General features: G+C 39.7%; 1 protein-coding gene across 13 annotated transcripts in view; it reads right to left on the bottom strand.

Annotated features, from left to right (window-relative positions):
- TTC27 (tetratricopeptide repeat domain 27) overlaps positions 1-26,541 on the bottom strand; it is a 168,388-nt gene that overhangs the window by 59,600 nt on the left and 82,247 nt on the right. For 11 of the 13 annotated variants that reach the window (XR_010405508.1, XR_010405510.1, XR_010405509.1 and 8 more), the window contains 2 exons: positions 11,760-11,855; positions 7,378-7,500 (listed from right to left, as the gene is read on the bottom strand). Coding sequence is in view for 9 of the 13 variants with exons in the window: in XM_064572083.1 (XP_064428153.1) it covers positions 7,378-7,500; positions 11,760-11,855 (219 nt within the window). In the remaining 4 variants the exon portion in view is untranslated. The remainder of the gene's footprint in view (positions 1-7,377; positions 7,501-11,759; positions 11,856-26,541) is intronic. The other 2 variants (XM_064572080.1, XM_064572085.1) reach the window with 1 other exon arrangement.

Below are 26,541 nucleotides of genomic sequence, written 5' to 3'. Positions count from 1 at the left end.
GATAACTGCATTGGTAACCCACACTGCTTAGAGGAAGGATCCCACACTCAAACACCCAGAGATTCTTGCCAATTATTGAGAATGAATGAAGCAGGCTGGGGAGTGAGCCCATAAAAGAAGGAGCCACTGCCGAACTCCAGCCAGGTAGTCGTGTTTCCACAGTTTCTTTTTTTTTTTTTTTTTAATATTTATTTATTCATTTGAGAGAGAGAGAGCACGAGTGAGAGGCAGAGGGAGAAGCGGACTCCCCGCCGATCAGGGAGACCAACTTGGGGCTTGATCCCAGGACCCTGGGATCACGACCTGAGCCCAAGGCAGATGCTTAACCAACTTAGCTGCCCAGGCACCCCCACATTGTTCGATTCTTTAAGAGAAGCCAAACAAAATACTTATTGCAATTTCAGATTTAGAGTTTTAAACTTCCACCCTACAGCGGACATCAACTGCGCTTTTTCCTGCCCAGCATCCCTGCGAGCACTTAGGTGCCTTTAGTCAGAAAAGCAGTTCAAATGCTAGTTCTGCTGACAAAATGTATGACTCCGAGAAAGTTAACTAATATCTTGAAAGTTTGTTCTTCATTTGTTGTCACCTACAAGAACAAGATGTGAAATGTCCCTAGCTTTTTGTCAGGCACACAGTAAGCCCTGAACTAATGTTTGTGTTCTTTCTCAACTCCCTTTACTGGAAAACTCAATTAGAAAGTAAGATGCTTGAGGTTTCACTGCTAGAAAGACAGAAGTGAACAGAAACAGCTTCTAGGGACATTAAAATTTTCTGTAAATAATCACATTGGTCAACTGTGTATAGTTCCTCCCACAGAAGAACTGCTGTTGTCAACTGTTGAATAAGTGATCATGTAACTGAGTCGAGAGGACTAGAGGAAGTGAAGTCAAAGGGGCAAACTTCTGATTATTACAAAGTTAAAGTTAAATTTTTCCACATAAGCTAATTTCAACCAATCATCAGTTTTTTAATGAAAGTGTGGAGAATTATGGGAGGAGATCCTAGAGATCTCAGAAAAAAATGTCTGGAAAAGATACAAACTGAGTGGACTACTGCTTTAGAGAAGGACAGCAGAGGGAGAAATATTTAGCTCGCAATATGATGGCCAGATAGAATTTGGAATCTGTATATAATTCCATCTTAGCACCTGCTCTATCTTACTAAAATATTCTATTCGTGTGGATCTGTACTATCAGGCTATAAGCTCCTTGGACGTTAAGTTCTGTCTCACTCCTCTTTGGTATACCATTGCCCAGCACACAGTAGGTACTCTGTAAATGTTGGATAAATTCAACTGATGGCCTCCATAGGAGTAAAAGTGAAATTCAATCTCTGGTGAAAAGGGAGATAAAACAGTTCAGGAAAACTATTCATCCTCCAGCCAGAGCAATTATCAAAACAAAGTGCCCTTGTTGGCTGTGATTTATGCCTTGATTTTGTGAATGAGCAAAAGGCATTAATAATTAGAATGAGTGACAAGTATGGCCTGGCCTTCATCTGATGTGACATCTGCTCAGTATAGAGGGATGATCAGTTGGCAGAGCAGCAACTAGAAGAAGCCCTCCTGGCAAAGAATGAAGGGGGGAAAATGAGCTCTAGACCCAGATATGGTACTAACTATAACGAGGATCTTTGAGGCCTGCAGAAATGATTCTCTCTCCCCTCTCCTAGCAGAAAGGCAGTTTGCTCCTAGTCTAAATTCTTGTCCTATGAACAGCAACTGAGAGGTGAAAAGTGCAGAACACTTCATCCATCCCCAGTAGGTCGCCCCCAGCTAGACTTCTTCTGTGTGGTGGTGCCTAGTCCTGTTCACTCTCTTATGAGCCACGTGCTCACTAAGTGCTTTTTACATTTATGTGTGTGACGACACCATGCTCTGGCTTGATTTTCCAAAGGGACCTTGCCAGCATGAATACTCCAGGTCCAAGACAAAACAGAATAATTAAAAACAGTCCTAGTTATCCAATTAGCTGCTCATCTACTGTTTGCATTACCAAGTTACAGAGTATATTTTCCCTATTTTTCTCATTCAAGGGGGCACAACAACAGGTTTTGGCTTATAAACTGAACATCTAATTTCTTTCTTTTTTTTTTTTAGATTTATCTACTTATTTGAGAGAGAGAGAGAACACGAGCGGGAGGGGCAGAGGGGGAGGCGGAGAGAATCTCAAGCAGACCCCGCGCTGGGTGCGGAGCCCAAAGTGGGGCTCGATCTAACAACCCTGAGATCAAGACCTGAGCCGAAATCAAGAGTCAGCCACTCAACCGACTTGCACCCAGGCGCCCCTTGGACATCTAATTTCCAAGGGATTAACAACAGCCCCAGTGAGAGGCGGGTATGGAGAAAGGAGTGTGAGTTTAAGAGAAAAGGAAGATCTAAGCTCAGATTCCAAAATCTGCCACTTACTAAGGCTAATCAGTAAAGCGGTAAAAACAATTTATACTTTGTATGTTGTTACATTACAGAGATTATTAGATTAAAAGATTAAAATGGGAGGGGAGAGATCTCATAATTTGTTTTTAGAGAGAGAATACATGGCAGGAATTGAAGAAGTTTCTTTCGTCACATATAAAGTCCAAAGGGAGTACCTACTTGGAGATCTGCTTCAGTGCATTAACTACTCATGATGAAAGACTATAGGTCATTCATTTAGCAAATATTTTGAGGACTTACCATGTGCCAAGCCTGTGCTAGGTGTTGGGGAGACCTCTGCAAATACTATAGACATAAGTGTTCTTAAACGGCTTATAGTCTAGTAAGTGAAGTAAACCAGCAAATGGGATATCAGAGTAGTTTGGGTGCCACAGGAGCACAGGAAAACACCCCAAATCTGGGAGGGAGGTAGCAGGGAAAGATCACTGTGGAAAGTAATCGCCAAGGAAAAACCTGAAGAATAAGTAGGAGTGAGCTGAAGGAGGACAAGTTCTAGACAGACAATAGCACATACAAAGGTCCTGAGGTGAAGCAATGCTGCAAAGTCAAGAAATTACAAGTAGTTTCAATCTGGTGGAACTTTGAGCACAGCCTCAATGAGCAAGTACAAAGGGGGATGAAGCAGAGATAAAAGAGTAGGGGGATAATACAGTTAGCAATGTAAGCAGGAGTCAGATCATGAAGTGGTCTATAAACCATCCATGCTAAAGAGCTTAATCCTGGAGACGAAGGGAGTTACTGAAGAGTGGGAATGACCCGATCAGATTTATTTTTCAGGAAGATCACTCTGACTGCAGTGTGGGAAAAGAGTTTGGGAAATCTTTTACATCATATAAAAGGACTATTTTATTTATTTATTTTTAAAGATTTTATTTATTTATTTTGACAGAGAGAGACACAGCGAGAGAGGGAACACAAGCAGGGGGAGTCGGAGAGGGAGAAGCAGGCTTCCCGTGGCGCAGGGAGCCCGATGCGGGGCTCGATCCCAGGACTCTTGGATCATGACCTGAGCCAAAGGAAGACGCTTAATGACTGAGCCACCCAGGCACCCCTAAAGAAACTATTTTAAAAGAAACCTTCCCCGGAGTGCCTAGGTGGCTCAGTCGTTTGAGCATCTGACTTGCAGTTTCAGCTCAGGGCATGATCTCAGGGTCCTGGGACTGAGCACTGAATCGGGCTCCCTGCTCAGCAAGGATTCTCTCTCTCCCTCTCCTCCTCTCCCCTCGGCTCACATGCTCTCGCTCTCTCTAAAATAAATAAATAAATCTTTTTAAAAAAGAAAAGAAACCTTCCCTCCATCCCCCCAAAACCCAAACCAACTGCTAAAAGAATCTCAACTGTTTCAGAAATAAAACATTTACTTGTAACTTAAAGGAGAACTTCTTAAGAGCTTTTGGCTACAATGATCTGCAAACATAGCAAAATAAAAGATAAGGCTATGTAATGTCAGGTAAGCCTTGTTTGCTAGGAACAAGAGAAGAAAAGAGAGGTCGTTAACCGTTACCATTCCACTCCCTTTACGCCTACTTCCCGCAGGCAGTTTATACCAGCTCAATCTTTGTCTTTCATTTAGGGACCAAATTTGTGCACCAAAATAAGAATTTGTTCATAGGCTTGGGGAAACTGCTAGAAGTGTGCCAGATAACTTTAAAAAACTACATGCTAACAGATGAGAACCAGTTCTGATCACAACATCAAGCAAAATTAATCTAAGCTATTTTGCCAATGGTCATTAAATAATGAGAATTTCTGTAAGTAGTGTCTAAATTAGAAAGTCTGAGACCCTACAATAATACGGTGCAAGCACCAGAACATAATAATTAGAATTAGATACTTTCTCGAATTTGCCTTTTAAAAATAAATTATGCCATTAAGCACTAAATGCAGGGATTAAAATTTCATAAACTTCTAGTTAAATCAAATGTGGTGACAACTACTGGCACATGACCAAATACTAAAAAAATCTCAGCTGTTTTAGAAATAAAACATTTGCTTCCAGCTTGAAGCAGAACTTTTTAGGGTCTATGGTTAAACTGATCTGCAAATATAGCATAAGAATAACAGGTAAGGGAAGTTTTTTATGTGACAAACGAAATGCTAAATCAACCTTTAAAATAAAAAATTGGGGGGATGTTGGGCTGAAACTCACAAAAGGCTTTAAGACAAAGTAAATGACTACACATTCCTAAAAATTAAGATACGTACATTTTCTAGAATAATTAGAAACATGGGAATTTATCATTATCATAAGACAATGCTTACAAGGTCATGTGCCAATTAAAAAAACATTAATACTACAACTACTTTAGAGAACAGAGTCAAATCTGTTCTTTGAAAGGGATCAATTCCTTATTTTTTTCTTCTGCAATTAGAGAAAGTCTCTGCTTTTCATACTTTCTAAAAATAATTACATAAATTTAGTATTTTAAAACATGATTGGGGAGCTTGGGAATCAACAACTTAATCATTTTAAAAATCACTATTTCCAAAACTACTGTAATTTTATATAGAGTTCATTTATTTAGTGACCAGCATAAAGGACTAGCATAGTGAAGAATGACACAATGGGAAATACATTAGACTGGGAATCAAGATACTCATTCACCCATTTATTCCTTTGTTAAACAGCTGAATCCTGCTTTAGTGCCAGGCCTACAGACACTAAAAAAATATTTAAGTCCTCAAAGAAACATAATACTCTATTTCATCAAATTTGGGACACTATCAATCATAAGACTAACTCTTAACTAATAAAGAAAAAATGCTTTCAATTAAATGATGACATAATGCCTTGAATGAATCACATCAGCCTCTCGTTGCTTTGATATTTTTAAAATCTATTCAGAAAAATTTGGCAATTTTTCCTGCCTTCAATACATTGCTTGCCATTTTAAATGGCAATCTTTTTTTTAAATATATACATCTCTCTACAAAACACAGCTTCATCTACTTAGGGGTGCCCTCCTTTCTTGGCTCCCATAAAGCACTTAGTTGTTATTTTTGAAGAAAAGTAAATGGAATTGTGATGATTTCTCTAAAGGCAAATGTTTACTTTCACGAATACCAAATTTACATCTCTCTACTTTGTTTCAGTCTTTTCTGTGCGTTCGATGACTTTTTTGTTTCAATGCCAAATCATAACAAAATCTTTCTTGAAGATATTCTAAATGGCAATTAAATCCACCATATGTCGCAGTGACACCAGGTACAGAACTCTATTGAAACGATGACGCTAAATGTAACTGTGACTAAGTGTGGAGAGGCACAGGCAACGACAACCTACCCAGACGGCCACCGGACAGCCAGCAACTGGAAGATACCATCAAGTGTCAGACACATTCCAAATGCAGAGTGAAAAAAGGTGTCTCAGAATCACAACTCGCGCAGCTCTGTGAGGAGAGGACATTGTACCTACTCGACAGATGTTACACCATGAAAACCTGTACAGAGGCAGATTAAGTGCCTGTAGATGAGGAAAATGAGTCATGGGGAGAGGCAGCGGGCCCACGTAACTTGCCCAGTACCACGAAGCTAGCACGTGGCAAGGCCAGCAGCTGAACTCGTACAGCCTGGGCCGAGAGGCGCTGCTTTGAACCACTGGGCCATGTGGCCTCTCAAGCTAATAATCAATAACCGGCTTTGTGACCTGAGGCAAATCACTAGAGACTCCTTTCCTTATTTTGAAACGGAGGGAACTGGAACAGATGATGATGGAGTTCTTTCCCGGGATGAAAATATTAAAATTCTATAATCTTCTACAGTAAAATTTTATTCCCATGCTGGTTTCTCCTTGCGCTAATACAATGCAAACCTTCACCGCCATTAGTGATGAGTGAAAAGAATCTTTTACTACTGGTCTAAAATAAGACATACTTAGGAAGGTATTTAAGAAACAGACACACATGGGGGCGCCTGGGTGGCTCAGTCGTTAAGCATCTGCCTTCCGCTCAGATCATGGTCCCAGGGTCCTGGGATCGAGCCCCGCGTCGGGCTCCCTGCTCCGCGGGAAGCCTGCTTCTCCCTCTCCCACTCCCCCTGCTTGTGTTCCCTCTCTTGCTGTGTCTCTCTCTGTCAAATAAATAAATAAAATCTTCAAAAAAAAAAAAAAAGAAACAGACACACATGTATTTGTACCACTACTTCTTTTTTTTTTTTTTTTTTTTTAGGGTAATGGCAAAAAGTTGACTTAGAAATAAACGAGCCAGTGCGTGGATTCTACTCTGTGTACTATACTTATGATAGAATTTAGTCATTTCAAAATTTAATCCAAAATTAACATATGACTTCAAGGTGTCAGTTTCAACAGATGCTCACAATGCAGAACTGCTTATTCTTTAAAAATGCTGCTGATTTATGAGGGGGAAAAAACAACAAATTAATAACAGATATAAATATTGCAACATCGTTCCTCTTGAGCCAATTTAAAGGTGGGATTAAGTGTACCACACACTTGACAACTCCTCTGCCCTAAGGAGGGGGGGGGGCACCCTTTGGGTTTCCTTCTAGAGGCCCAGCCAGCTGCGCTCCCACCCAGGTAACCTCCCTTCGGCCCCACAAACTCTGATCATCAGGCAACCCACTGAGGCTTAAAATAATTCCTAATATTTCACTTTGAAGTTGTCCTCAGGAGGAGAGTTAGCAAAGGAAAGAGATCAAAATACAGAGTCTTTAACACTTCCATTATTCATTCCTAAACATCATACATCATATCAGTTTTGGCCTGCTTTTCTCTTTTACATATACACATACACGTATACACAGTAAATTATTTGCCCCAACAAAAATCAGAGAAAACATTAAAAAGATTTCTGGTGGAAAAAGTGAGAAAGAGAACATAAATGAACTACTAGCAAAAGTCGGCTTAGAAAAACAAAGCAAGCGAGAAAGATGCCCCAAAACAGAAGGCTCTCATCAGTACTTGGAATATTCCTATTACATACCTTCCCATGCTGCCCAGCTCTCTCGTAACAAATGACAACATCTTCCCACATTTCTAGCTTCTCAAATATCTGAAGGGCTGAACTCGTGCATCCCAGCTCAAAGAGAAAACGTGCAAGTTGGCGCTAAAAGAGTCAAGTTAAAAGAGTCAAGTTAAAATAATGAACATTTCTTTATGTAAAGAGATTCCTGTTTCACTTGTGGGTGCGCTAACCTGCCATTTTAAGGGTCTGCTTACTGTAATAAATACATCATTTCTACAGTTTGACCTCAACTAATTAGAAATTTGCAATGATTCAATACTTACCTTTACTTTAGCAAGTTTCTTTATAGATGGCAAGGAATTAAAAAACTATAATATAGGAACTTTTCAAAACACTCAATATATCAATTTTTTCCTAAGAACCCAGAAGAACTTAAAAGCAAAATCAGCATTTCTTTCTTACCTAGAGATTCTGTGACCATCTCTGATTTGTAAAGCTGAGAGCCAATAAATCAACTTGGAAAACTCTAGTTAGAATGCCTGGTATCAAAAAGAAAAGTGTTGGCGGGGATGTGGAGAAAAGGGAACCCTTGTGCACCGTCAGCGCCAACGTCAACTGGTGCAGCCACCACGGGAAACAGTCTGAAGGCTCCTCAAAAAATTAAAAATAGAACTACTAAGCGATCCAGCTTTCCCACTTCTGGGCATTTATTCAAAGAAATGAAAATATTCACTTGAAAAAATATCTCTACCCCCGTGTTCATTATAGCATTATTTACAATAACTGAGACACGGAAGCAGCCTAAGTGTCCATCAAGGGATGAATGGATAAAGAAATCGTTGTGTGCGTGTACACCCAACACACACACACACACACACACTGGAGTCTTATGCAGCCATAAAAAAGAATGAAAGCTTAGCATGTGTGACAACACAGATGAGGTCGACCTGGTGGGCATTATGCTAAGTGAAATAAATCAGACAGAGAAAAACAAATACAGTACAATCTGACTCACATGAGAAATCTGAAAAAGTCAGATTCATAGAAACAGAACAGACTGGTGGCTGCCAGAGATTGAGGGGTGGTGGTGAGAGAAATGGATGAAGGTGGTCAAAAAATACAAACTTCCAGTTCTAAGTAAGTTCTGAGGATATAACGCACAGCATGCTGGCTACAGTTAATAATACTGTATTATATATTTGAAAGATGCTAAGAAAATAGATCTTAAATTTCTCATCACAAGAAAAAAATCTGTAATTATGTGAGGAGATAGATATTAACTAAACTCACTGTGGTGACCATTTTATAATATATAGCTATATTAAATCATTATGTTATACACATAAAACGAATACAATGTTATGTGTCAGTTATACCTCAAACTGGGAAAAAATGAAATTGAACTCAAATAAACAAATAATAAAAATTCTAAGCAGTTGACATAAATGACAGAAATCTATACATTAGCACTTGTGTACTTTATTCATGAAAGCATCTCTGGGTCTTTCTAACTCAGATCTACTTACTTAGATTTATTTAGGTTCTAAAAGACTTAACTATTTTATTTCCCAGCCTTGGCAGATAAAAAAGGAGGCAAATTGTGGTAAGGTTATTCAAAGTTAAACATATCAAAAAGTAAATATATTGTGGTTTATAAGTGGTCCATCCTGCAGGAATAGAAAAAATACTAGAAAGTTTTAAAAAGTGAGGTTCAGGGCGCTTGGCTGGTTCAGTCAGTAGAGCATGTGACTCTTGATCTCAGGGCCATGAGTTCAAGCCCCACAATGGGTGAAGAATTTACTTTAAAAAAAAAAAGTAGGTGAAGTTCTTATATAATGCATGGTTTCATATTAGTGGAGAACTGTGTTGTTTTAAATATAGTTTTACTGCTCTTTCAAAATTCAATACATATTTAAGAGTTAAGAAGTCAATGGATATGAAAAATCTACATTGACAGAATTAGAAAGTAAAATGAGATATACCTGAAAGTTATAAGCTAATATATTTAAAAAAAATAAATACAAGGAATGATCTAATTCTTCTGTATGCCATAAATCTGGGGGAATTTGGCTATTTTAGGATATTTGGACATTTTAAAAAACTGAACATAGCATATGGGAGCTGAAATAAATCTTAGTGCTCACACGGTAAACAGTTTATTTTTATTTATTTTTTTTTAAGATTTTTTTATTTATTTGACAGAGACAGAGATAGCGAGAGCAGGAACACAAGCAGGGGGAGCAGGAGAGGGAGAAGCAGGATTCCCGCTGAGCAGGGAGCCCAACGTGGGGCTCAATCCCAGGACCCTGGGATCATGACCCGAGCCGAAGGCAGAAGCTTAACGACTGAGCCACCCAGGCGCCCCACACGGTAAGCAGCTTAATCTTTCCATTTAATAGATATGGCATCTAAGATGGTAGGGCTAGCTAGAAGCGAAAGACTGATTCTCTTTTTACAATAAACTACGCTACTACCTTTTGATCTTTAAAAATAATACATAAAGATATGGTCATTCCCTATAATGAAAGAAAAAAATGATTTAAATTGTTAAAGAGAATGTTTATCTAACCGCCTAAAGATCCTAAAATCCACAGCTTCCTAAACAGATAAAATAAACATTTTGCCTAAATTCTATTTGAATAGTATTTAATTTTCCTAATGCTTCTGTTCAGAAATAGACTGAAAGCTACACCCTCAACATACATGTTTTGTCATAATAATAGCTCAGAATCTGAGACGTTTATCCACCACAAACCACACAGGACAAGGCACTTAATTTCATAGATCAGGGTCAAAAACATATCAAAAAGTTCCAGCTATTAACACCTTCTTGATAAAGAAGGTACTTCTTTTGAGATAATATAATAAAGCTTTTTATTTGCCTGTTATATTGAGACTCCTTCAATAAAGTGAATTCCAATGTGTAATAAATCCCCTACTTTACTCTGTGCTTAAGAATATGACATACTCGAAGAGGGCGCCTGGGTGGCTCAGTCGTTAGGCGGCTGCCTTCGGCTCAGGTCATGATCCCGGAGTCCTGGGATCGAGTCCCACATCGGGCTCCCTGCTCAGCAGGAAGCCTGCTTCTCCCTCTCCCACTCCCCCTGCTTGTGTTCCTGCTCTCACTGTCTCTGTCAAATAAATAAATAAAATCTTTATAAAAAAAAAGAATATGACATACTCGAAGAAATCTAACCATGGGGATTCAGAGTCATTGAATGGTGGGCTGGCATTTATAATTCTAAATCACTACCTATGTGCATAATCCAAAGAGAAAGGACAGGAAGCTGGCTGAAATGACAATAGTTATGAAATCATCTAGAAATTTCTGCCTGTCACCATTTCACTCTACTTAACTTCTCAGTGCCACAGCTTCCTCATCTATAAAATGGGGATATTTCACAATTGTTGCAATAAAATAATGTGTGCAAAATGCAGAACAAAATGCATGCGTCATAATAAGTATGCAGTAAAAGCTGGTTGTTATTAGCTGGCATAATTACAACCCAATGAAGAGATAAGGAAAGGAGGGAAACTAGACTAAAAATTGGGAAACCAGAGACCTACTTCATGACAGCTGTGTGATCAACATCGGTAAAGTGTAGTTAATTGCCCTGGGCTCAGTTTTCTTCTCTGTAATATTAAGAAACTGGACCAGGTGTCTAAGTTGCCTTCAGTGCTAAAAATTTTACAAAATAGGGGAACCACACCCATAACACAGGGGCTTGAATCTCTATCCCAAAATGGAGCTTTAGGAGGTACACCAGGTATTCTTATATCTCAGAAAAAGAAAAGCAGTGAAGGGTATCTCACCATATAGAGCAAGAAACAACTGCTTTAAGTTGTTCTTGTAAACAACTTGGTTAAAAGGCTCATTCTCGAGTTGAAGGTCCTAATGGGCTTTTAAATATAAAGTTACTTTGAAAATGAAAGCTTCTGTGGTTCTCCCATTACTTAATTTCAAGGATTCTATTTAATCTTGTTTTAAATTCTTTTAAAAATGTTTTATTTTTTATTTTTTATTTTTTTAAGATTTTATTTATTTATTTGACAGAGAATGAGAGAGAGAGGCACATGAGAGTGGGGAGGGTCAGAGGGAGAAGCAGGGAGCCCGATGCGGGATTCGATCCAGGGACTCCAGGATCATGACCTGAGCCGAAGGCAGTCGCTTAACCAACTGAGCCACCCAGGCGCCCTTAAAAATGTTTTAAAAGTTTAGTATCACTTTAACCAAAAGAGCATTTTTAAGTAATTGGCAATTCCCAGCTAGATACTTTTATTCTTTCCATTGAAATATTTGAAAACTTCAACATAAACTGAAAAATCATCCTTTTCTAGTGTATTTATCTTTCAAAAGCAAAGTATTTTCCATACCCAATGACAAAGAGCAACAAAAATACCTGAATGGCCCAGTGAGGGGGTACTTGACAGCAATAGAAAATCTTCAGACGTTCCAATACAGATGTAGTCTTATCTTCAAATTGGTCTGCAAGAGCCTTAAGAGGACATATCATAATCAGAATCTATATGTGTAATAACTTTAAAAAAAAAGATTTTATTTATTTATTTGACAGAGAGAGAGAGCACAAGCAGGGGGAGCGGCAGGCAGAGGGAGAAGCAGGCTTCCCGCCGAGCAGGGAGCCCAACGTGGGGCTTGATTCCAGGACCCTGGGATCAAGATCTGAGCCGAAGGCAGATGCTTAACCAACTGAGCCACCCAGGCGCCCCTGTAATAACTTTTTAATATAAATAAGATTCTTACTGTAAAAGTTATACAAATGGACATATAAACAATAAAGAACACAAGTCACTTTTTCTTTTAAAGATTTTTTATTTATTCATTTGAGAGAGAGAGAGAGAGCGCACAAGCAGGGGAAGGGTCAGAGGGAAAGGGAGAAACAGACTCCCCACTGAGCAGGGCACCCGATGCATGGCTCGATCCCAGGACCCCGGGATCATGACCTGAGCTGAAGGCAGATGCTTAACCAACTGAGCTACCCAGGTGCCCCCACAAGTCACTTTGATGAGGTGATGAAATGTGTGAATTTTTTCTTGAATTTCTTCAAACGTTGAAAAAACTTTCAAATTTTTGGGGTGTTGAGTTTGAGAAGTTCTTTATAGATCTTGGATACCAGCCCTTTATCTGCAGTGTCATTTGCAAATATCTTCTCCCATTCTGTGGGTTGCCCCTTTGTTTTGTTGACTGTTTCCCTTGCTGTGCAGAAGCTTTTTATCTTGATTAAGTCCCAAAAGTTCATTTTTGCTTTTGTTTCACTAGCTTTTGGAGATTTATCTTGAAAGAAGTTGCTGTGGCCGATGTCAGAGGTTACTGCCTATTTTCTCCTCTAGGATTTTGATGGATTCCTGTCTCACATTGAGGTCTTTCATCCATTTTGAGTTTATCTTTGTGTATGGTGTTAGAGAATGGTTGAGTTTCATTCTTCTGCATGTGGCTGTCCAATTTCCCCAGCACCATTTATTGAAGAGGCTTTTTTCCATTGCATGTTTTTTCCTGCTTTGTCGAAGATTATTTGACCATAGAGTTGAGGGTCCATATCTGGGTTCTCTATTCTATTCCATTGGTCTATATGTCTGTTTTGTGCCAGTACCATGCTGTCTTGGTGATCACAGCTTTGTAATATAGCTTGAAATCGGGCAACGTGATGCCCGCAGCTTTGTTTTTCTTTTTCAACATTTCCTTGGCAATTCGGGGTCTTTTGTGATTCCATAAAGAACTTCTCAAACTCAACACCCAAAAAACAAATAATCAAGTCAAAAAATGGGCAGAAGACACTTCTCTGAAGAAGACATACAAATGGCTAACAGACACATGAAAAAATGTTCATCATCATTAGCCATCAGGGAAATTCAAATCAAAACCACATTGAGATACCACCTTACACCAGTCAGAATGGCAAAAATGGATAGGGAAAGAAACAACAAATGTTGGAGAGGTTGTGGAGAAAGGGGAACCCTCTTACACTGTTGGTGGAATGCAAGTTGGTACAGCCACTTTGGAAAACAGGGTGGAGGTGCCTCAAAAATTTAAAAATAGAGCTACCCTATGACCCAGCAATTGCACTCCTGGGTATTTACCCCAAAGACACAGATGGAGTGAAAAGAAGGGCCATATGCACCCCAATGTTCATAACGGCAATGTCCACAATAGCCAAAATGTGGAAAGAGCTGAGATGCCCTTCAACAGATGAATGGATAAAGAAGATGTGGTCCATATATACAACGGAATATTACTCAGCCATCAGAAAGGATGAATACCCAACTTTTACATCAGCATGGATGGGACTGGAGGAGATTACGCTAAGTGAAATAAGTCAAGCAGAGAAAGTCAATTATCATATGGTTTCACTTATTCGTGGAACATAAGGAATAGCATGGAGGACATTAGGAGAAGGAAGGGAAAAATGAAGGGGGGGAATCGGAGGGAGAGATGAACCATGAGAGACTACGGACTCTGAGAAACAATCTGAGGGTTTTAGAGAGGAGGGGGGTAGGGGGATGGGTTAGCCTGGTGATGGTTGTATTAAGGAGGGCACGTACTGCTTGGAGCACTGGGTGTTATACGCAAACAATGAATCGTGGATCACTACATCAAAAACTAATGATGTATTGTATGGTGACATAACATAATAAAATTTTTTTAAAAACCAACTTTAAATTTAATCAACATTAACATAAACATGTACATTAAAAACGTATCCAGAAAATAGTTTTTAAAACTAAGATTTCCTATAATGATTCATTTAAAGAACTAGCCTTAATTAACCAGGCTTTTTATTTTTTCTAAGAAAAACTGTTCTTTAGCCTACCTATTTCACAACCATAATTCACTTTGACAATGGCACTTGCGAATATAAATCAGAGAAAAATTATATGAAGAACTTCATTTAGGACTATTTTCTCGGGAATAAAGTGAAAGCAAAAGGTGGGTCTGTTTGGTCACAGAGAGCAATTTTTCTTCCTCTTCAGCAACATTCATTCATGCAAGACCATCCCTGAGATACAGCAGACAGCTACCAGCCGCATGCATGGAAGGAGCCCTCCGCTGTACCGAAACACCGACACTGAATAACTGAACTCCTGAAGCTACACCAAGAAGCAGACTGAGCAAAGGTACCAAGGCCAACTGCAAAGTCAAAGGCTGCCACTATCCAGCAGTCAAATGATCAGTCATCGGAAGAGCTCATCTATTCAGCCTCAAAGTGAATGCGGCCACACTCTGGAGTTCCTAAGCAAATGCATGTACAACGGCCCCATTACCATGATCATCCTTCACCTGCCTCTTACTATGTCATTCAGTTTATCATAAGTATATATGTTTAGTCTGACATATACTTAGACCTTCTCTCAACTATGAATTACCATGACCTTTTCTGCATAATGCAGTACTCAAATTTTCTTTCTTTTCTTTCTTTTTTTTGTCAATTAACTAGTTTTCACAAGCCTATCTTATGAGGATTTCATGGTAACGAGGGGTCAATGTTAATTTTCTGATGTCAGTGCACATAGTCTGATCATGTGGGAGAAGGTCCTTGTATCTGAGGATGAGGAAGTACCATGTTGGCAACTTACTTTCCAATACTTTAGGATACCAAAAAACAGTTGCACTGTACTTACAACTTTTCTGTAAGTTTGATATTGTTTCAAATTTTTATGAAATGAATTTGTAAAATCGAAAACCTCAAAAAAAAGTAAGAGATAGCAAGTCTAATTTCCTCAGAAAAGAAAACAATGAGAGTCTAACATATCCCAGCACAAACCCAAGACAAGATCAGTTTCTAAGCAGGGAAACTGATCCTACCTAAATTGGAGGTTTTCTATATTTTACTAGGTGGGAGATACATTTGTTAGCCTAAGAATATCCTGTATAATGAGAAAATACTCATTACATCACTTCTTCGACAATTCAAGATGTTATTCAATCAAGTCCGTCAGAACAAACTGAGACAGAACCAGACACTTTAACCATCTTGGTCAAAATATTTTTAGAGCTTTCTGGCCTTACTTCAGAGAAACTTAATAGCAAAAAGGTTGCATGCTTCTGCCCAAATCTGTTTAGTTGTAGGAGGGAGAGAAGAAAAACTTCTGGCTGAATACATATGGTTACAATACATAAATAAAAGGTTCACTGCATTAATTCATCAAAAGGGGGCAAATTTTTCCTTTTACCTATTTTTTTCTTAGAAAGAAAAAATAACCAATGCTTATTTAATAATAATAATACAAGCCCAAATCAACATCATAACACCTAGTTTTATGAAGTCCTAATTACATGAAAAACACTTCATTTTCAAATAAAACTCATGTTGCTTGCTGTAGGTACTGCCTCTAGCTAAAATATATCCAATGCTCAGTAAAAACTTCCTAATATATTAATGACCAGATGATCTCAGAGTATCTCAGCATCTCTGTTATTCTCAGATACTCCCCAAAATCACAAAGACCGCAGGAGAGAGATCAGAAAGCCAGCAGTTGTCCGAGCTGGATATCATGAATAAGCCCCTGCACGAGCAGTCATGCTTCATAAGAACGTGATTAGGCCCTAAGTATGTAATGATTATGACAGAATTCTCACCTATTTTTACTCCTCCACAAAATATACTTCTTCCTACTTTAATCATGACAGCCACCTAAATAAGATCTACCTATCCATAAAATTAAGAACATTAAATTAATATACAAAAGGATGATGGGGCGCTGTTGTTTGCCTATATCGTCTACTGAATTCAAAGTACTCTTTTCTATTTGCTAATTCACTACAAAGACACGGACATCTTTAAAGCACATCTCTAGATTTCTCAGAGCAGGATTTCTTTTAGCAACTCATTCTGAAATAATCCCATTATATCTAAACAAACTGGAGTCCTTTACAGGCATGGTAAATAATTTTACTATATACAAATAGACTCAAGTGTTTTATAGGAAAAACCGTGCTAGTAAGTGCAAGTGACCTGGATTCTGTTCTAGGTTTATCTCCAACAAGCAAGTCGTTAAACCACAATGGTACTCATCTGTGAAAGGATCTTTGAGCTTCCAACGTTTGATGGGTATATGGCTTTATCAAAAGAGTATTTTGTTTCATTACCAGCATTTGAAGAGGTTTGTTGGTTAGTGATAGGCACCATCAACTGAACACAAGTTTCCTTAGAGGTAAACCAAAGGCCCAGATAGTTTGGAAGACAATAGTAGGACGTTTAGAACCAGGAGATAGAACTGAAGGAAAGTGGGGCCCCAGTTACTACTGTGTAGATCTATGTGCATGAACACGGACATGAACAGTGCACTCCGTGAGAAACTGGCCCTTTGCAAGCTTTCACATACTCCCAGAAATGTAGGTAAATGGTCTCTAATGCAGTGTCCTACCCTTGCACCATTTTCTCTTTCCAGTTTCTAAATTCATGATTTTCACACCTGAAAGTCATAGGCACCTGGTGATAAGTTAAAACTGGTATGAGGAGGTGGTCTTTAAGGGACAATGGCAATGCCAAAAACGGAGAGAGAGAGAGACAAGCAAATATACCCTAAGTCAACCATTAAGAATTGGATCATTGAGAATGGAAAGCAAGACAGTATTCTCCAGGAGGGTGATGGAAGAGATGCAGATGAATGAGAAAGATGATGAGTAAGGAGTGAGGAATAGTCTAGGGCTCTGTCCAGAGGTGGAGAAGAGCCAAGTCACAGAAAATCCAGGTGGAACTGCTGGGACACACCAACCATGACTTCATGATGTATACACTGTTAAGATATGACACTGTTATCAAGTTTTAAGGCTCCCTTTTAATGTCATTTTCTTCCCAAATGCCACCTCAAAGCATTTATACTTTGAGTGGCCTTTGAGAAAATGTACTCATGCATATGGATTCCCTAACCTTGTGCAAAAACCACTCTCAAACCTTTCAGGAGGGGCGCCTGGGTGGCTCAGTCTTTAAGCGTCTGCCTTCGGCTCAAGTCATGATCCCAGGGTCCTGGGATCGAGCCCTGCATCGGGCTCCCCACTCTGCGGGAAGCCTGCTTCTCCCTCTCTCACTCCCCCTGCTTGTGTTCCTGCTCTCGCTCTCTCTCTCCGTGTCAAATAAATAAATAAAGTCTTTAAAAAAAAAAAAAAACTTTCAGGAGCCACAGTACCACAGGTCAGGAGATATTTCTAGGGAGTAGGGAATAAAAGAACAAGACCACAGAAAACAATGATGTGCCTGTCTTTTCACGACTCTGTTTTCAGTAGAGAAAGAACTTCCACAAAAAAAAACTAGGGAAGACCAAGCCTACATTTTAAAAATAGCACATGGAGAATGATTTAGTATAGAAGGACAATTCTCAACAAGGTCTGGTATGATTTAGACTTTATTTATGTGCTCATATCTAAAAATATGGCACACATATCTTCAAAAGAACAGAGCTAGTCCCTAAGGACAGACCCTTTCACTGAAGGCTATTCATTCTTGCTAGCGTGATATCAAAGTGTTTATCATCTTTCTGAAGAGCCAAGTAGAAATTAGCCGATAATCTAAAAGGTATGACGGATCATATGCCAAATCACCTTGCTTTGTTGTACAATCTCTGTGTGTGTGTGTGTGTGTGTGTAAAGGAGGGTTGGATTTATTATTAAAATATGTACTTAATCAAATATATCCAACAGTTGGGTTGAATACCTCCCTCTGACAGGAGTCTGCAGTCATTCAGCTATGATTTACAAATAGAATAGTCAAACTAACTGCAGCCTCAAACCCCCAAGTCCAAGAAAATTTCCAGTAAGATCAAGGGGAATGAGAATTAGACCTATTACAAATAGTACGTATCGACAACACCATTAAACCTATTGTTAGACCAACTTTACCTCAGGTATAGGAAACTGCAGCTCAGAGAAATAAAAATGACTTGCCCAAAGTCATAAAGCTATGAAAAAAAGAGCCCGCCTGATTCCAAAGACCAAGTTGACAGCTTCATTAAAACCTTACCTTATAACTAAGCGGAAAATTATCAGAGCTGTGAAAACAAAAAGCACCTTCTCAGTGGAAAAATATTCTGAACTCCATAACTGGTTTTTCTCCCCCACCTACATCCCATAACACAGGAGTCAGGGCATGGCCTGGTCAATCACTTACTGCTTCCTGTTCTAGACACAGAAAAGGCCTTAGTGGGTGGGCTGGTAGAAACTGGGTCTATTAATGGGGGCTGGGAGAACCTAGATGTCTTTTTTATGATTCCAGAGCAAATAGATGAACACAAAAAGACAATTCTCAAGGAAGCACAGATAGCCACCTGGGAGCACTCCCCTTAGTCATACCTTAGGTCAGCAGTTCTTAAACTATTCGGTTTCAGGATGCCTTTAAACTCTTGGAAATTATTAGGGACTCCAAAGAGCTTTTGTTTATGTGGGCTATAATCTATCAATACTTACCATATTAGAAATTAAAACTGAGAAATATTTAAGTATTTATTAACCCATTTTAAAACAAAATAATAGATGCATTATATTAACATAAAAAAATTGACAATGTCTTACATTTTTGGACATCTCTTTAATGTCTCACATTTTAATAGACGACATCTGGATTCTCATACCTGCTTCTATAGTCAATCTGTGGCAATATGATATGTTGACTGACATCTAGGAAGAAAATTTGGCCTCATACAGCTATGTGGTTGGAAAAGAAAAGAGTGTATTTACAGCTTTTTCAGTTAATTGTAGGTATGATTCTTTGATACTACACCAAAATTTAACATGTGGTGGCTTCTTAGCATTACTTGTAATGTGGAATTTTAAATCCTATCAATGAACTTTTATTTGTTACAGTAAAATCCACTGGTAAAAAAACAAACAAACAAAATAAATCACTCACTGGTCTACCTTGAACTTTGAATGGATCTTTTACAGATGCTTGATTTTTTAACATCCTGTATTAGTCATTTGGAAAATGCACAGATCTTCCACATGTTGACATATTTCATATAATATTTAAAAACTATATGCCTTAATATCATCAACAATATTAGGAGAAAACTCTCATCCAAATACCTGAAGTATTGGTAAACTGTCAAGTTCATAGTTACAGATATAAGTTTCCCAAAACTCTCTCTTTTTTTTTTCTTAAAAGCTCAAGATTTTATCATTGGTAACAAATTATTGTCACTTACTCTCCTTGAAGTGATGAGCTCACTTCATGGTTTGTTTTTCTGAGAAAATTTCTGCCAAATACCTAAGTTTGAACACCCCAAGTGTGTCAGTAGTTCTTTCAGGAAAAGATAATGTTCCATGAGCCAAGCAGGCAGCTCAGCTCTTTCCTGAGACAACCATGGTACGTTAGCGTGCGGCCCAAGTGTTTTCTAAGGACTTCCCACTTCATCGCAGAGAGTATTAAAAAAGATACACTGTCAAGGCTAAAGACTGAATAACATAATATTTACTGTTTTATCAAAGGCATATTTTTTACATTTATTCATGAATAAAACTGCCTTTTTTTTTTTTTTTGGAAACTGAATGCGTGGCGGTGAAGCATACGATGACTATCAGCACAGTTTGGTGCTGCCATCTTGATTCAGGTAAAAGGCCAGCAGTTTGACCCCCCCCCCCCCTTCTGCTGATTCAGTAGGAACAGAGTGAAAAGGTAAATAATATCCCAGTATTATTATGGAGACAATTTTGACCTGTGGATATTCTGAAATGGTCTGGGGACCCCCAGGTCCCACAAATCAGCCTTTGAAAACTGCTGACTTAGAATCAGCAGATGCACTGTCTTGAATGCCGTCCCCACATCCGCCCACCTCCAATTTTCTCCCCAAGTTTCTCCATGCTTAGTGTTTAAAGAAATACTTAATTTGGGTGGGGGGGTGGGGAGCAGAGGGAGAGGGAGAGAGAGAATCTCAAGCAGGCTCCATGCCCAGCGTGGAGCCTGACACAGGGCTTAATCTCACAACCCTGAGATCATGACCTGAGCCGAAATCAAGAGTCCGATGCTTCACCGACTGAACCACCCAGGCACCCCAGGAAATACTTATAAGTTCTTTTTCATCATCTCATCTTTAAAAAATTAGGAAATGAGAACACAAATCAGCCTGTTTATAATCTGCAAGGATTATGAGAGTGCAAAGAATAACAAATATTTATAATTAAAACCTAAGTGGAAGTTTTAAGCTCCCAGCATCATCTTTTCTTAAAAAGTTAAAGTAGTTTGGGGCACCTAGGTGGCTCAGTCATTAAGCGGCTCCCTCTGGCTCAAGTCATGATCCCAGGGTTCTGGGATCAAGCCCCACATCAGGCTCCCTGCTGAGCGGGAAGCCTGCTTCTCCCTCTGCCTGCCGCTCCCCCTGCTTGTACTCTCTCTCTCTAAAAAAAAAAAAAAAAAAAATCTTTTAAGAAAAAAAAAGTTAAAGTAGTTAAATTTAATGATAAATACACCGACCTTCCTCAGGGAGGTGTCAATGCAAAGCTCCTGCCCCTCAGAGCTCAATGTCAATTGGCCCCAGATTCCGTGACACTTAATAACACTCACATCTAAGGTTCCTCCTGGCACTCGGCCTCCTGTTAAATCACAATGCTGGCCTCCAGACCTTGGTAAATGCCCTTTTAGCCTCTGCTCTCTAAGTACTGGGGTGTGAGACAGAAAAACATCTGGAACTACTAAAGATTAACAGCCGACTTCTGCCTAAGGCAGTCTTTCTCAAAGCGCCCCTAATCACCACCCCTGTGCTGACCCCAAATCCCTGAGGGTTGGGCTGCAGAGCTATATACTAACAAGCACCTCAGAAATGGCTCACATATTCGGGCAAGTTTGGGAAATGTTGCATAAGGCTGTTAGGATGTGCACAGAGAGTTCTCCCAGGGAAAACTGATGTGTCTGTTGAGTCAACCTAATCCGACTCTGTCTACACAACTTAAATGTGTCCCTGCCTGGAATCTAACTGGAGTTATCATTTAGTGCCACCTTTGGAAGTGGGTGTCCTTTCTTCTATCCCTTTACGAAAGCTCCTTGGCTGTTACCTATTTTTTACATTTCTGTAACTTTCTAGGGTTTCTAATTTTTTTTTTTACTATTAATAATAAAGCACATTTGATGCTGTGTATCACTTGTCCCACTCTTTCATTCCACTTATCTATGAACTAACCATTGCCTCTTTGTACCAAACTCTTATGATGAAACCCATATCCTGGTTTCAGCCTCTCAAACCTCGTGGCAGCCTCTTTGCTTGGCCTTGGCAGAAGCCAATTCTCGCCCATCTGTGTGTTCTCTTCCCTCACGTACCTCATCCTGAGAGTGAGCATTCCATTTCCTTCCCCCATTCACCTAAATTGCTGGCCTTGAGAGGCAGAGTTCTGCAAACCAAGCCTTTCTCACAAAAGCCTGTATTCACTGCTTCCTGACTATGTTCATTCAATTCCTTTCCTCTAGAAGATGCCAGGTCTTATACTGATCTTTTTTCTTTTTTAAGCCAGTTCTCACAGCTTCCTTAGAACACTACAGCATGATGGATTAACTTGGAAAGAATGGACTTCAAAATCCAAGGTAGACCTGGTTTGAATTCTAGCTAGCTCTAAGACTTTAGGTAAGTCACTTAAAATTTCTGTCCTTCATTTCCCTCATTAGTAAAATGTAGATAATGCCTATATGCTAGGATTATTTAACACCCGGCATATAAGCGTTCAGTAAACAGTAGTAACTACACACAATTCTAAATGAACAGTAGTTAACCATAATCATTCTAACATATAAAAGCACAGCAACAATCACACGAGCAAATCCTAGTATACTTTTTAGTAACTTTCAAATGCTGCCAATGGTTACTAACGCAGGTGAAGTACAGAGCTAGAATGGACATGTTTTCATCTTTCAGATTTTTAAACCACTCAATGGCATGCCTCAGTATATTAAGGGTGAAGCACTGTAATTATCCCGAAGTTTTTCAATTTTCCAAGTAGTAATGACTGCTTTTAGCAAGTTATACAAAGGATCGTATCTATACTTTTCCTCCTATAAAGAGAGGATGATAATAGCAGTCAAGATTTATTGAGGGTTTTCTATGTGCCGGGCACTATTCCAAGCGTTTCGCAAACATTAACTCATTTAATCCCTCAACATGTGTGTGAGGTAGGCACTACTTACTGCTCTCTTTGTTCTACAGATAGGAGAAACAAAGCACAAGAGGCTAAGGGGCTCAACCTTGGTTATAGTATGTGATCCCTCCTCCTCTTGGATTGTAAGGTCTGTGGACAATGAAAGTTGGTGCTTTTCAGACAAGAGACATTCTGATACTGAAGCAGGCCACGAAGAGCAGAGACGGGAGAACACGGGTGAGAAAAGACACAAAGAGAAAGAGCTGATGATCTGTTTGAGTCCCTGAATCCAGCTGTCGCTGAGACTGGAATGCCCCAAGATTCCCCAGTCATAACGGCCAGTACATTTTCTTTCTTAGAGCCAGTTTGGATGGGGTTTCTGTCTCTCACAATGAAAAGACTCCTTATTGAAACCTGTTCTTAAATTTTACTGAAGTAGAAGGGTAAAGGGTTTGGGGCGCCTGGGTGGCTCAGTCGGTTAAGCGGCTGCCTTCAGCTCAGGTCATGATCCCAGGGTCCTGGGATCAAGTCCCGCATCGGGCTCCATGCTCGGCGGAAGCTTGCTTCTCCCTCTCCCACTCCCCCTACTCTCTTTCTCTTGCTCTCTCTCTCTCTGTGTCAAATAAATAAATAAAATCTTTAAATAAATAAATAAAGGGTAAAGGGTTTGAAAAGCTCTAAACTTCAACCTGTCCTTTACAGGCACCTTGTACTTAGAAGGATGTTCAAAATAAGTATAAAAATCAAATGCAATTTATCAAGTTTTGAGGCCATACCCACTCTATGCAAGCCCAGTACAGCCATAGTTGGCGGAAATTACTAGACTGTGTGCCCCAAAGGGCACATACTCTCCACTCACACAAACCGTTGTGCATCAAGGTCAATCAATACTAAGCCTGACAAGTACAATGCATGAGGATGTGCTTTTATGAAGATATAAATATATATATAAATATAACAGAGCACAGGCATATCCCGAGATGCTAAAATATGAGAGAGAAGTCTTTAATGCAGAACAAATGACGAGTCTGTAATATAAAGAAAAAGCTTTGGTTTTTTTGGTATGTTGAGAAATACAGAGTGAACATGTTTCTAGTTAATTAAGTAAATTCACGGACTCTAGTTCTCTTATCACTTCTAACAACCTCAAAAAGTAGTGATTTATACATGTAATTCATCATTTTTTAGGAAACCCTGTAAGGAAACACTGACATTCCTTTATCTCTTTTCCCTCCCCTTAAAAAAATACAACCAACCGAACTGTGAATTACTACCTTCTGGGAACACTGCGTTAAGGTCTGTGATCATGGTGACTGCTCTGTTCCTGCTAGCTCTGGCACTGGGCGAAAGATCCGGACTGGAATGATATCAGAAAAGCTGGTCTCTCCAGCTCGTGGATTATTCAAGTGCCAGATAAAAATTTATTCTTCAATTTAGCCAATTCTCAAATAGTCCTGCTAATAAGTAACTAATTCAAACATGATTTTTTTTTTCAAATTCAACATTCAGCAAACATCCACTGAATGCCTATTCTAAGAATACGAAAGTAAATGAAATAGAGAACCTGACACCTCAAGAAGCTCACATTCTAGATGTGAAGATAGAAAGGTTTCCAAATAAAATAAAATATAATTTAGTAAATGCTAAAATATAGCTTTGGAAACAGTCCAGGGGCGCCTGGGTGGCTCAGTCAGTTAAGCGTCTGCCTTTGGCTCAGGTCATGGTCCCAGGGTCCTGGGATCGAGCCCCGCATCGGGCTCCCTGCTTGGCGGGGAGCCTGCTTCTCCCTCTCCCTCTGCAGCTCCCCGCTGCTTGTGCTCTCTCTCTGTCAAATAAATAAATGAAATCTTCAAAAAGAAAAGAAAAGAAACACAGTCCAGAAATAAATCACACACGTGGTCAGTTGATTTTTTATTTTTTTCAACAAAAGGACCAACCAGTTGGTGAGGAGAAAAAGTAAGGAGAGTTATAACAGTCTCAGTGAGAAATGATGAAGATGTTAAAGTGGTTTAATTCTCTTATTGGTTGTAGGATAAAACAACTTCAGAAATCCTTTTCTCACAAAACTCAGAATGAAGCTAAGATGGGTCAGAAGCCTGGGTCAGCTGGGGGACACCCTCCGCTTACGATCATCATTTGGCTGAGGGATGGGAGGTCCCAGGTGGGCACAAATTATCCCTTGCCCCTGTGCGAATGCCAAGCAGAGTTTCTGGCACCAGATGCCACAGGACGGCATCCTATAAAGCCCGACATCTTGCTGGGAAACTGGGGGGTACTAGGGAGCTCTTACCTGCATCTGAGAACATGCCTCCCCCTTAGTATAACTAAATATTATATCCCACAGTTGGGTCCCTTACCTTCTTTCTTACAGTCATATCCCCATCTCTTTGAGAGAACCATACACTTACATAATTATTCTAAAGTTAAGGGCACCTGGGAGGCTCAGTCGGTTGAGTGGCTGGCTCTTGATTTTGGCCCAGGTCATGATCTCAGGGTCCTGAGATGGAGCCATGGGTCGGGCTCCTCACTCAGCAGGGAGTCTGCTTAAAGAGTCTCTCTCCCTCTCCCTCTGCCCCTTTCCCTGCTCACACACACGCATGCTCTTGCTCTCTCTAAATATTTCTAAATAAATCATTAAAAAAAAAAAAAGTTGAGATGATCTGCATCAGCTTGCTCTCTGCCCCAAACTACTGCACTCCTGGCAAGTGCTCTTGACGACTACAGGTAGAGGGCAATTCTGATGTGATGCCTTGACCCAGGGTCTGTCTTTGGTCTGGGAGCAGAAAGGGAGGCCCTGTGTTAACTTATTTGATGCAGAGCTAATTTTGCATATTATCAACCTCGTATACATTTTCTGAACTGTTGGACCTCTTTTCTGACCCTGCTATCCCACCCTCGAAACACTTTAACCTTGTTCTTGATGAATAAGAGCCTCTTCTAAGCACTCGAAGCCTTTTGTATCCATAGCAGTCTCCCTAAGTTCAACGATCTAAGAAAACCTCACAAATTGTTTAGTTCACCTGTTGGGGTGTCATGCTGGTGAAGGTGACCCAATATTCTAGGCTATGACTTCGTGACTTACTACCACTGGCTGATGCTTCAGACAATCAGAGAGAAGGTCTTCCTCATGGAGGTCTCTGTATCTCTTGTGACTGGCTCTTCACTTGGGATCTCGGCACTGCTATCAGCTCCTCCAGATACCATCTCTGGTCCCTAGGCTGAAGCACACTGCTTGCTTGCACCATCTAGGAGATGCTGTCCAGACCTTACATGTCTTGTCAGAGGAAAGGAATAAGGGAATAGAGCAACAGGATATATGGGGCCTATCTGAAAAGAGAAGCATCTCTGTTATAACATCAAGTACCTCAGATCCAGAGTTTAAGGCCCTAGGGGAAGGTGTAGAGGGAAGATTTTTGGCAACCCTAACGAAGCCTGCCAGTTAGACACACCCTGGCCAGGTGTGCAGCATGCAGTCAGCCCTTCCATTACAGGGAAAGGCCTCTCAGACAAAGAAACCCGTATAACCGCAGAGGGAGCTCACATTAACCACTAATACAATGAACACTGGTGATCAAGAAGTTAAGAATAAGCAATACCAAGAAGAGAAAGGCCAAGACGAACATATAAAACAATTTACTATTGAGGAGAGGGAATTCATGGAAAGAAGAGAGTTTTTAAAATTCTAATTAACAATGTGCAAAGAGGGGCGCCTGGGCGGCTCAGTCGTTAAGCGTCTGCCTTCGGCTCAGGTCATGATCCCAGGGTCCTGGGATCAAGCCCCGCATCAGGCTCCCTGCTCAGCGGGAAGCCTGCTTCTCCCTCTCCCATTCCCCCTGCTTGTGTTCCCTCTCTTGCTGTGTCTCTCTCTGTCAAATAAATAAATAAAATCTTTAAAAAAATATATGCAAAGAAATTAAATGAGGTATCACATCAATAAAACAAGAAAAGCATATTAGAAAAAACAGCAATCAGAAAAATACAGAATTCCTGAAAATTAAAAATAATTGTCAAGTATTATTTTTAATGAAATAAAGGGAATTAACAGTAGACTAATTTTTTTTTTTAAAGATTTTTATTTATTTATTTAACAGAGATAGAGAGCACAAGTAGGCAGA

Source organism: Mirounga angustirostris, unplaced genomic scaffold, assembly GCF_029215605.1.
Source record: "Mirounga angustirostris isolate CCGP_5_RB_7025 unplaced genomic scaffold, mMirAng1.0.hap1 SCAF_10, whole genome shotgun sequence".
Classification (NCBI taxonomy): Eukaryota; Metazoa; Chordata; class Mammalia; order Carnivora; family Phocidae; genus Mirounga; species Mirounga angustirostris.
Note: the sequence above shows the minus strand (reverse complement) of the source record. Positions and strands in the feature narration are given on the sequence as shown.